Genomic DNA, 12,589 nt, shown 5'->3' on the forward strand with positions numbered 1-12,589 from the left:
CTGACTTGTAATACTTTTTAAGGTTAACAGTGTAATCCAGACTGAAAAGAGAGAGAAGAAATGGAAAAATAATTCCAGCTTCATAAAACTTTCTAGACTCTTTTTTTAACTGGTGCAACTTAGTAGAAAGTCAAAAGAATATCTTTTTTTCATATTGTTGAGATGACATACAATTTGATATAATGATCACTTCAAACAGTTCTCTAGTATTCTGAACTTTTTAAAATGAATATCCTTATTTATTTTACTTGTTTATCTGCTTTTTGTGTGTGTGTTTTAGGGTTATGGTTTTCCAGTGAATCGACTTTTTGACCTTTTATTTGAAATAAGAGATCAATACAATGAAACATTGCTTAAGAAATGGGCTGGAGTTTTCAGGTTAGTCTAAGCCATGGTACCCTAATGTAATTAAAAAAAACTGCCAAATGATGAAGTAATTGTTTTTGCATTTAGCAGTAAAATTGCTTATAGTTATATTTTTATTGTGGTAAAATATGTGTAACTTAAAATTTACTATTTTAACCTTTTATGAATGTATAGTTCAGTTACATTAAGTATGTTCACACTATTGAAACCATCACTACTGTTCATCTCCAGAACTTTCTTATCTTCCTAAACTGAAACTCTGTACCAATTAAACAGTACCTCCCAATCTCTTTTTCTTCTAGTCTGTCCCCGGAAATCACCTTTCTACTTTGTCTTTGAATTTGACTACTCTAGTTACTTCATATAAGTGGTTTGTACATTTGTTTGGCTTTTGTGTCTGAATTTGTTTGGTTTTTTTGGTCTGGTTTATTTCACTAAGCATAATGTCTTCAAGGTTCATCCATGTTGTATCAGAATATCATTCCTTTTTTAAGGCTAAATAATATTCCACTGTGTGTATCATGTTTTATTTATCCATTCATCTCCTTATGGATATTTGAGTTGTTTTCACCTTTTGACAATTATGAATAATGCCACTATGAACATTGACAAACAGTTAGCTGTTTGGGTCCCTGTTTCAGTTCTTTTGGGCATATACCCAGAAGTGGAATTGTTGGATTATATAGTAAATAATTTTGAGGAACCTCTGTTCTGTTTTCCACAACAGTTGCACCACAGGTTCATGACTTATTTCCAGCCTCTCATTAAGATGCCAGAGCCATTTATCAGTTAGATATTCATTATCTACTGCCCAAACCATATCCTTCTCTTGTGTTCCTTACCTCTGCAAATGTCTGTGATGAGGTGAGATATATATCATTTGTCCATTTTCCTTATCTAGAAACCACAGATTCATTAGGATTATACTTTCCCTCATAATCATCATTTAGATTGTAAGTCCCATATATTCTACTTCTTAAAAACTGTTTCTGCCACTCCCTTTCTGCCTCCACAAATACAGCTTTAATTCAAATCCTCATCGCTCTTTATTTGGATCATTCTGTCTTTCTACCTGGCCTCTCTCTGTTCATTATTGTCTTTTTCCTTGTTTTTCCTCCACTGTGTGAAATTCTTCCTATGATATTTGTCTGCTTAAAACCTCAGATAATATTCCATTGCCTATAGTATAAAATCTGGGTCTCAGTTTGTCCACCTGCCCAGCCTCATTTTAAACCATGTCCTTTGCATATTTTATATCACAGTAATACTGCATACTTGTGGTTTTATTCAACCCCTCCCCACAGTCATAATTTTTATCCCTTATATATATATTTTTTCATCCCTTATATTTTTGCATGTTATGGTCCTTCCTTCGGAAATGCTATTCTCCTATAATCTCATTAGAAGTATTTCTTTTTATCTATAAAACCCCTACACGGCCCATCGGTTCTCTGTAAAACTTTTCATGAGATATCTCCCATCTAGTCTGATAAAGTTAGTTGCTTTTTTCCTTTGTCCTATATCTGAAACTTGTACCTCATTTACTGTCTGCATAACATCATTATAAACATAATCTGTTTGCATATCTCTCTCTCCTATTAGGCTTGAGAACAAAGATCTTGCTTTTATCTTCATGGGGGTAGAGAGTTTTCATTATAGTTAGCATAGAGACTAGCACATAATATATGCTCAAGAAATACTAATCAGACTGAATTATTGATCATAAAGAAGTTGATTGGACAGCAGGTATATTAGTATAGGCTGAGTTATGCCACTAACAAAAGTGCACAAAATCTCATTGGATAAAATAGGCATTTTATTTCTCACTTACACAGAGGTTTATAGTGGGTCTAGTAGTCCACGACTCAGGCTTTTGCCATTTGTGATTCTGCTTTCTCGACATGGGGGTCTCCCCTATCACTATGGGACAGAGGATCACACAGTTAGCTCATAAATGCTTTAGACTTAAAGCAACACATGTAACTTGTGTTCACAGTCTAGTGGCTGAAACTAGTCATATGACTGCCTGTTTGCAAGGAAAGCACATGGATATTTGGTGAGTAGTAAATGTGTCTACCTTATTAAGTGTAAAAGCTCCTTTTCTAAGTACGGCATTATGAGAGACAGACAAATGGAAGATACTGTTTTCATCTTCAGGGAGCTTATGATCTAGTTGGAAAGAGAACACAAAAGACATACAATTTGAGAGCTGTTCCTGTTAAGAAATATAACTGGGATACTTTTCATCTCATTTTTAGTTGTAATTAGTTCATTCAGACTATATCATCTTGGGAACTGTTCTAAGGAACTGAAGTACTTAAGGATGTAAAATAAGTAGAAAGAGGATCACACATTAATTTTGAGAGACACTTACTGGATACTGGATTTTACAATTCTGAGTGATTAGGCACTGTTTTCCTATTTATACCTTTAACTGACAAACAAAATTATTCTGTAATTATTGGGTTTTCTTCAAGTATTGTTCTGTAGCACTCTGTTGGTATGTTTTCTAATATTAAATTTTCAATTCTGTCTTCTTTCTTAACAGGGACATTTTTGAAGAAGATAATTATAGCCCCATCCCTATTGTTAGTGAAGAAGAATATAGAGCAATCATAAGTAAATTTCCCTTTCAAGATCCAGACCTTGAAAAGGTACAACTTCGTTCTTACTTCAAGAATTTTCTTTAAAATAAATTAATCAGTAATACATTATATTAACCTGACATTGTGAGAATCGCTTCTTTTGAGGCTTTTGTTGTTATTGTTGTGTTATTTGAGAAAATTAGTTATGTTTTTGTTAACTTTTAAAGATTATGTTACTACTACCACTGTTATTTTGGTGAGGTTAAGAAGGGACTTTCCTGGGGCTAGTAGCAGCAGTTGTCCCAAATGTTAGGTGGATTCCCAGAGCAGGTGTTACTGATGTTGGGTTGGTTCCAAATTAAACATGTTGAGTAGATTATAGGAATAAGAGAATATTGTAGGGAAAGAGAAATTTCTTTAAAATTTGCATTACTGTGAAAGATTTTAATTTTTACTTTTTTTTCCCTAGAAATGTGCTCATATAAAAAAAGTTTGTCTTGGTTCAGTAAGAGGTGTATGAAGGTAATAGTCATCTGGATTTTTTTCTGAAGTAAGAATGTATATTTTTGGAATCAGAATGTGAACAAAAGATAGGATAGAGAAAGGAAATTTCTTTTGCTGAAATGCCGAAATACTGAAATTTCTTCCAGCATTAGAATATTCTATAAATACATCTGATTGCCCGTGTGTGTGCATGCACACAGAAACACACATGCTTGTACCAATCCAGTATCTCTGGGTAGAATTAGATCTTATGAGAAAAGGATATCATATTTCCTGCTAATATCACCTTTTTAGTTCTCTTCATTCTTGATGTTTTCCCTTAATCTTTTTTATTATTTTTTCAACACTTTATAATTCAGTTCTTTTCTATATTTTTATCCCTTCATAATGAACAAGAGTGAATTCTCAGTGACTTTTGTGAATTGTGACTGTAAATTTTTACATAAATATAATAAATTTTTATTAAAATTCTACATTATATTCATTTATAAATAGACAAAGCAAATTATATGTCAGTTCAGTTCAGCTGCTCAGTTGTGTTTGACTCTTTCTGACCTCATGGACTGCAGCACATCAGGCTTCTGTGTCCATCACCAGCTCCTGGAACTTGCTCAAACTCATGTCCCTCGAGTCAGCAATGCCATCCAAGCGTCTCATCCTCTGTCATTCCCTTCTCCTCCTGCCTTCAGTCTTTCCCAGCATCAGGGTCTTTTCCAGTGAGTCAGTTCTTTGCATCAGGTGGCCAGAGTATTGGAGCTCCAGCTTCAAAGTATGTGTTCAGTTCAGTTCAGTCACTCAGTCGTGTCTGACTCTTTGCGACCCCATGAAATACAGCACGCCAGGCCTTCCTGTCCATCACCAATTTCCAGAGTCCACCCAAACCCATGTCCATCAAGTCAGTGATGCCATCCAACCATTTCATCCTCTGTTGTCCCCTTCTCCTCCCGCCCTCAATCTTTCCCAGCATCAGGGTCTTTTCCAGTGAGTCAGCTTCTCGCATCAGGTGGCCAAAGTATTGGAGTTTCAGCTTCAACATCAGTCCTTCCAATGAACACCCAGGACTGATCTCCTTTAGGATGGATTGGTTGGATCTCCTTGCAGTCCAAGGGACTCTCAAGAGTCTTCTCCAACACCACAGTTGAAAAGCATCAGTTCTTCTGCACTCAGCATTCTTTATAGTCCAACTCTCACATCCACACATGACCACTGGAAAAACCATAGTCTTGACTAGATGGACCTTTGTTGGCAAGGTAATGTCTCTGCTTTTTAATATGCTGTCTAGGTTTGTCATAACTTTCCTTCCAAGGAGTAAGCGTCTTTTAATTTCATGGCTGCAGTCACCATCTGCAGTGATTTGGGAGCCCCAAAAAGTAAAGTCTGACACTGCTTCCACTGTTTTCCTATCTATTTGCCATGAAGTGATGGGACCAGATGCCATGATCTTAGTTTTCTGATTGTTGAGTTTTAAGCCAACTTTTTCACTCTCCCCTTTTCTTTCGTCAAGAGATTCTTTAGTTCTTCTTCACTTTCTGCCATAAGGGTGGTGTCATCTACATATCTGAGGTTATTGATATTCCTTCCAGCAATCTTGTACTTCCTCCAGCCCAGCATTTATCATTATATACTCTGCATATTAGTTAAATAAGCAGGGTGACAGTATACAGCCTTGACGTACTCCTTTTCCTATTTGGAACCAGTCTGTTGTTCCATGTCCAGTTCTAATTGTTGCTTCCTGACCTGCATACAGGTTTCTCAAGAGGCAGGTCAGGTGGTCTGATATGCCCATCTCTTTCAGAATTTTCCACAGTTTATTGCGATCCACACAGTCAAAGGCTTTGGCATAGTCAATAAAGCAGAAATAGATATTTTTCTGGAACTCTGTTGTTTTTTCGATGATCCAGCGGATGTTGACAATTTGATCTCTGGTTCCTCTGCCTTTTCTAAAACCAGCTTGAACATCTGGAAGTTCACGGTTCACATATTGCTAAAGCCTGACTTTGGGAATTTTAAGCATTACTTTACTAGCGTGTGAGATGAGTGCAGTTGTGCGGTAGTTTGAGCATTCTTTGGCATTGCCTTTCTTTGGGATTGGAATGAAAACTGACCTTTTCCAGTCCTGTAGCCACTCCTGAGGTTTCTAAATTTGCTGGCATATTGGGTGCAGCACTTTCACAGCACTCTCTTTCAGGACTTGAAATAGGTCAACTGAAATTCCACCACCTGCACTAGCCTTGTTTGTAGTGATGCCTCCTAAGGCCCACTTGACTTCACATTCCAGCATGTCTGGCTCTAGGTGAGTGATCACACCATTGTGATTATCTGGGTCATGAATATCTTTTATGTACAGTTCTTCTGTGTATTCTTGCCACCTCTTGTTAATATCTTCTGCTTCTGTTAGGTCTATACCATTTCTGTCCTTTATTGGGCCCATCTTTGCATGAAATGTTCCCTTGGTCTCTCATTTTCTTGAAGAGATCTCTAGTCTTCTCCATTCTGTTGTTTTCCTCTATTTCTTTGCATTGATTGCTGAGGAAGGCTTTCTTATCTCTCCTTGCTATTCTTTGGAACCCTGCATTCATATGGGTATATCTTTCATTTTCTCCTTTGCTTTTCACTTCCCTTCTTTTCACAGCTATTTGTAAGGCCTCCTCAGACAACCATTTTGCTCTTTTGCATTTCTTTTTCTTGGGGATGGTCTTGATTTCTGTCTCCTGTACAATGTCACAAACCTCCGTCCATAGTTCATCAGGCACTCTGTCTGTCAGATCAAGTCCCTTAAATCTATTTCTCACTTCCACTGTATAGTCATAAGGGATTTGGTTTAGGTCATACCTGAATGGTCTAGTGGTTTTCCCCACTTTCTTCAATTTAAGTCTGAATTTGGCAATAAGGAGTTCATGATCTGAGCCACAGTGAATTCCCGGTCTTGTTTTTGCTGACTGTATAGAGCCTCTCCATCTTTTGCTGCAAAGAATATAATCAGTCTGACTTTTGAACTCTGTGGGAGAAGGTGAGGGTGGGATGTTTCGAAAGAACAGCATGTATATTATCTGTGGTGAAACAGACCACCAGCCCAGGTGGGATGCATGAGTCAAGTGCTCGCGCCTGGTGGGCTGGGAAGACCCAGAGGAATCGGGTGGAGAGGGAGGTGGGATGGGGGACCGGGATGGGGAATACATGTAACTCTATGGCTGATTCATATCAATGTATGACAAAACCCACTGAAAAATAAAAATTAAAAAAAAAAAAAATTAAAAAAAAAAAGAATATAATCAGTCTGATTTCGGTGTCGACCATCTGGTGATGTCCATGTGTAGAGTCTTCTCTTGTGGTGTTGAAAGAGGGTGTTTGCTATGACCAGTGCGTTTTCTTCGCAGAACTCCATTAGCCTTTTCCCTGCTTCATTCTGTACTCCAAGGCCAAATTTGCCTGTTACTCCAGGTGTTACTTTTGCATTCCAGTCCCCTATAATGAAAAGGACATCTTTTTTGGGTGTTAGTTCTAGAAGGTCTTGTAGGTCTTCATAGAACTGTTCAACTTCAGCTTCTTCAGTGTTACTGATCAGGGCATAGACTTGAATTACCATGATATTGAATGGTTTGCCTTGGAAACGAGCAGAGTTCATTCTGTCATTTTTGAGATTGCATCCAAGTACTGCATTTTGGACTCTTTTGTTGACAATGATGGCTACTCCATTTCTTCTAAGGGATTCCTGCCACAGTAGTAGATATAATGGTCATCTGAGTTAAATTCACCCATTCTAGCCCATCTTAGTTCACTGATTCCTAGGATGTCGATGTTCATCTCCTGTTGACCACTTCCAATTTGCCTTGATTCATGGACCTAACATTCCAGGTTCCTATGCAATATTGCTCTTTACAGCATCGAACCTTGCTTCTATCACCAGTCCCATTCACAACTGGGTGTTGTTTTTGCTTTGGCTCCATCCCTTCATTCTTTCTGGAGTTATTTGTCCACTGATCTCCAGTAGCATATTGGGCACCTGCCGACCTGGGGAGTTCATCTTTCAGTGTCCTTACTTTTTGCCTTTTCATACTGTTCATGGGGTTCTCAAGGCAAGAATTCTGAAGTGGTTTTCCATTCCCTTCTTCAGTGTAATATTCACTAAATATAGGACCAATTAATTAAATGCATAGCTTTTAGATTATAGCTAATGCTGTCATTGCATATACCTAATTGTATTCTAAATACACACAAAAGACCAGATTAATTATTCTATTTCTGTATTTTTGAAGCCCCAAAGATCCTTGTCAGGAAATATTATAAGAATATTCTCTATCTCATGGCTTGGTTTTGTTTTAGTTATTGGTAATAAATGTGTTCAGGATATAGCATCTGTAAAGAGAGCACTAGGCTTCTCTGGTGGCTCAGTGATAAAGAATCCACCTGCCAATGCAAGAGACACAGATTTGTTCCCTGGGTTAGGAAGATCCTATGGAGAAGGAAAATGCAATCTACTCCAGGATTCTTGCCTGGGAAATCCAGTGGACAGGGGAACCTGGCGGGCTGCAGCCACCAGGTCATAAAAGAGTCAGACATGGCTTAGTGACTAAACAACAGCAAAAATAGCACTGGAGTTGGTCTGGATTCATGTGCCGGATCTGTCTTTGGCTTACTATGGGCAAGTGACTTACCCTGTTTGGGCATTTGTGTCTCAATTGTCTAATGAGAATTTTGAATTAAATAATCTCTAATATCTCTACTAATTACACTAAAGTATTCTAAATGGATTCATAGTTAAAATGATATTTGATTTTGCTTGTAGGGTACATCCCACAGTATTTTAGGATTAAATTTGTTAGGAATTGTATTCATTGATTTGTGTATTATTTGTCATTAAAAGAACTATCACACACACACAAAAAAGAACTATCACTAAGGCAGAAGCCACATGGAAAATTTAAATGTGATAACTTAGAAATCCCATATCTTATTTTGTCGTAGTCTCTTGGTTGTTTGTGTATATACTGAATTTTTCCTAACTTAAATATAATTTTCAATTAAAATGGTTTTAAAAAATATAAAATTATCTTTCAAATAACTTGAGTTACTATTTTCAGTGGAAATACCAAGTGAGAAAAGTAAGACTGAACTGCAAAAATATGTATTTTTGCAGATAGCTGTGCCAATTTAACTAGTACCCTTTGGCTAAAATAAGAACATATTCGCTAATTCTTTAATGTCATTAAAATAAATTCTTGTTGAAATGTCTTTGAAATAGTTAATATTGTTCATTATTCTGCAAAGCATAAATCAAAAGTGAGTTATCTCTTCCATGTTTATAAAGTGATTTTAAAGAATGGCAGCTCTTTAGTTGATTTTTGTAGTACTCCTAATTCAGTCCCTACATTTGGAAAAATTGAACCTACCAGTTTTAGAGAGAGACTGCTCTCTGCAAATATCTCTACTACCAACTTTTTATAAGCTTCTTTCTGCTGGAGTTACCTAAGAATACATATGTTCATCATAGATTTATCATTTACCTACTGTTTAATGGACAGTGTGCCATATGCTAGTTTTTCCATCTCTACTGTCACGGAACTTGTAGCCAAGTGAGGAATAGATAAAGTAAGTGGGAAATTACAATTCACAGAAGTTGACCATGCTAAGGATAGAAGAAGTTGAATGGCAAAAAAGCTGTAATTCTGTAGTATAAAGTATCAGTGGCAAGGTTAAGAAAGTCCAAGAGATGAAGATCAAAAAATGAAGTAGAAACAGCCAGACTATAAATAGACCTTATATACAGTGTTAGGAAGTTTAGCCTTTACTCTGACAGCTAGCCTATGTCACCACCAGTTTTCAAGTAGTAAATACATAATCAGATTTGTGTTTTAGAAAGTTCTCTGTGGCTAATGTTTGGAGAATGGATAGGAGAAGAGTAAGGTGGGGAAACTAGCTTGGGGATTGTTGTGGTAACTTTGGCAAAAGAAATTGGTGACCTGAGTGGGGAGTTATAGCTGTGGAATTTGATTTGAGATATTTAGGAAATAAGAATGACAGGAGTTGATTATCATTTGCTTATTTGGGATGATGAGGATAGAGGGGCAAGTATGCTAGCCAGGGTTCTGCCTTGGATGGTGGAAACATTCACTAATATAGGAAATAGAAGAGTAGCAGATTTAGAAAGAAGGGATGATCATTTCACTTGGGGATCAGTTGAGAATGTCTCAAATGTTACAGCTAAATGGACATGTTCAGTGGTATCTTAATACACACATTTGAACTTCAGGAGAAAGATTGGGCTGAGATTGTGGATTTGGGAGATATTGGCTCTTGCATGATGAGAGTAGGTGAGATTATCCAAAGACAGTATGTATGGTAAGAAGAAAAGAAGGTGTAGGATAGAACCATACCTAGATGAGGAGATCTAGAGAAGGTAGAGAAATAAAAGGAAAACCAGTATAGGTCACAGATACCAAATAAGGAAAGGTCATTTAAGAAGCAGGGGGCCCATTGTGTTAGACTCTTCAGGTAAATCAGGTAACACTAAAAGTTCATTCAGTTCAGTTCAGTTCAGTCACTCAGTCATGTCCAACTCTTTGCGACCCCATGGACTGCAGCACGCCAGGCCTCCCTGTCCATCACCAATTCCCGGAGCTTGCTCAAACTCATGTGTATCGAGTCAGTGATGCCATCCAACCATCTCATCCTGTGTCATCCCCTTCTCCTCTTGCTTTCAATCTTTTCCAGCATCAGGGGCTTTTCCAAGGCCAAAGTATTAGGAGTTTCAGCTTCAGCATCAGTCCTTCCAGTGAATATTCAGGACAGATTTCCTTTAGGGTGGACTGGTTGGATCTCCTTGTAGTCCAAGGGACTCTCAAGAGTCTTCTCCAACACCACAGTTCAAAAGCATTGATTCTTCAGTGCTCAGCCTTCTTTATAGTTCAAATCTCACATCCATACATGGCTACTGGAAAACCATAGCTTTGACTAGATGGACCTTTGTTGGCAAAGTAATGTCTCTGCTTTTCAACATGCTGTCTAGGTTGATCATAGCTTTCCCTCCAAGGAGCAAGCGTCTTTTATTTTTATTTATTTATTTATTTTTCATTTATTTTTATTAGTTGGAAGCTAATTACTTTACAATATTGTAGTGGTTTTTGCCATACATTGACAAGAATCAATCATGGATTTACATGTTTTCCCCATCCTGATCCCCCCTCCCTCCCCATCCCATTGCTCTGGGTCATCCCAGTGCACCAGCCCCAAGCACTTATATCATGCATCAAACCTGGACTGGCAATCTGTTTCACATTTGATAATATACATGTTTCGATGTTGTTCTCTCAGATCATCCCACCCTCGCCTTCTCCCATAGAGTCCAAAAGTCTGTTCTATACCTCTGTGTCTCTATTTCTGTCTTGCATATGGGTTTATCATTACCACCTTTCTAAATTCCATGTATATGCGTTAGTATACTGTATTAGTGTTTATCTTTCTGGCTTACTTCACTCTGTATAATGGGCTCCAGTTTCATCCATCTCGTTAGAACTGATTCAAATGTATTCTTTTTGACGGCTGAGTAATATTCCATTGTGTATATGTGCCACAGCTTTCTTATCCATTCGTCTGCTGATGGGCATCTAGGTTGCTTCCATGTCCTGGCTATTATAAACAGTGCTACAGTGAACATTGGGGTGCACGTGTCTCTTTCAGATCTGGTTTCCTCGGTGTGTATGCCCAGGAGTGGGATTGCTGGGTCATATGGCAGTTCTGTTTCCATTTTTTTAAGGAATCTCCACACTGTTCTCCATAGTGGCTGTACTAGTTTGCATTCCCACCAACAGTCTAAGAGGGTTCCCTTTTCTCCACACCCTCTCCAGCATTTATTGCTTATAGACTTTTGGATAGCAGTGATTCTGACTGGCATGAAATGGTACCTCATTGTGGTTTTGATTTGCATCTCTCTGATAATGAGTGATGTTGAGCATCTTTTCATGTGTTTGTTAGCCATCTGTATGTCTTCTTTGGAGAAATGTCTGTTTAGATCTTTGGTGCATTTTTTGATTGGGTCATTTATTTTTCTGGAATTGAGCTGCAGGAGTTGCTTGTATATTTTTGAGATTAATCCTTTGTCTGTTTCTTCGTTTGCTATTATTTTCTCCCATTCTGAAGGCTGCCTTTTCACCTTACTTATAGTTTCCTTTGTTGTGCAAAAGCCTTTAAGTTTAATTAGGTCCCATTTGTTTATTTTTGCTTTTATTTCCAATATTCTGGGAGGTGGATCATAGAGGATAGCAAGCATCTTTTAATTTCATGGATGCAATTGCCACCTGCAGTGATTTTGGAGCCCCCCAAAATAAAGTCTCTCACTGTTTCCATTGTTTCCCCATCTATTTGCCATGAAGTGATGGAACCAGATGCCATAATCTTAGTTTTCTGAATGTTGAGCTTTAAGCCACTTTTTCACTCTCCTCTTTCACTTTGATCAAGAGGCTCATTAGTTCTTCTTCACCTTCTGCCGTAAGGGTGGTGTCATCTGCATATCTGAGGTTATTAATATCTCTCCTGGCAATCTTGATTCCAGCTTGTGCTTCATCCAGCCTGGCATTTCACATGGATTTAACATTTACCAGGTCATTGGTGACCTTGGTGAGAGTACTTTCAATGATGTAAACTAAGTTGCGATGCATGTGAAGATAAAAGTAAAGATTAGATTTCATAAAGTGTAAATAGAGGACTCTTGGTAAAAATTGTCAAGAGTTTACCTTTTAGAGCTGAGAATTTGCTAGTGAATGTTGGCTGGTAAAGCGTTTTAATCGAGAAGCACACTGTAAACCATTAGCTGCATTCTGTTGTTTGGTGGTATACAGGTCAGAAAGCTCCTGTAAGGTATTCGAAGAGTTACGGAATGAAATGGGTACCTTCTTGAATTGACTTCAATTCAAGCAAATGAAGGGAGTCTTAGAATTATTTGATGACACTAAGCCAGGAAGCTCACCCATAACTTTCACAACAAACTTGACTCTTGTATTATGACTGCAAAGAAACAGGCAGTTATGTATCTTCTGTAGGATACTTATCATCAGAACACATAGAAGTATTGTTATCTGCTTTCTGTGCTTGTTAGAAGTCTGATAATAAGATTTAAGAAACAGATAAATTGCTATATT

The 12,589-nt window shown here is 37.7% G+C and overlaps 1 protein-coding gene across 4 annotated transcripts in view; it reads left to right on the forward strand.

Moving 5' to 3' along the window:
• EXOC6 (exocyst complex component 6) overlaps positions 1-12,589 on the forward strand; it is a 178,400-nt gene that overhangs the window by 69,970 nt on the left and 95,841 nt on the right. For all 4 annotated transcript variants that reach the window (XM_065922922.1, XM_065922926.1, XM_065922923.1 and 1 more), the window contains exons 13-14: positions 281-378; positions 2,915-3,020. In XM_065922922.1, the coding sequence (XP_065778994.1) occupies positions 281-378; positions 2,915-3,020 (204 nt within the window). The remainder of the gene's footprint in view (positions 1-280; positions 379-2,914; positions 3,021-12,589) is intronic.

The sequence above is a fragment of the Muntiacus reevesi genome, chromosome 2 (genome assembly GCF_963930625.1).
Source record: "Muntiacus reevesi chromosome 2, mMunRee1.1, whole genome shotgun sequence".
Lineage (NCBI taxonomy): Eukaryota > Metazoa > Chordata > Mammalia > Artiodactyla > Cervidae > Muntiacus > Muntiacus reevesi.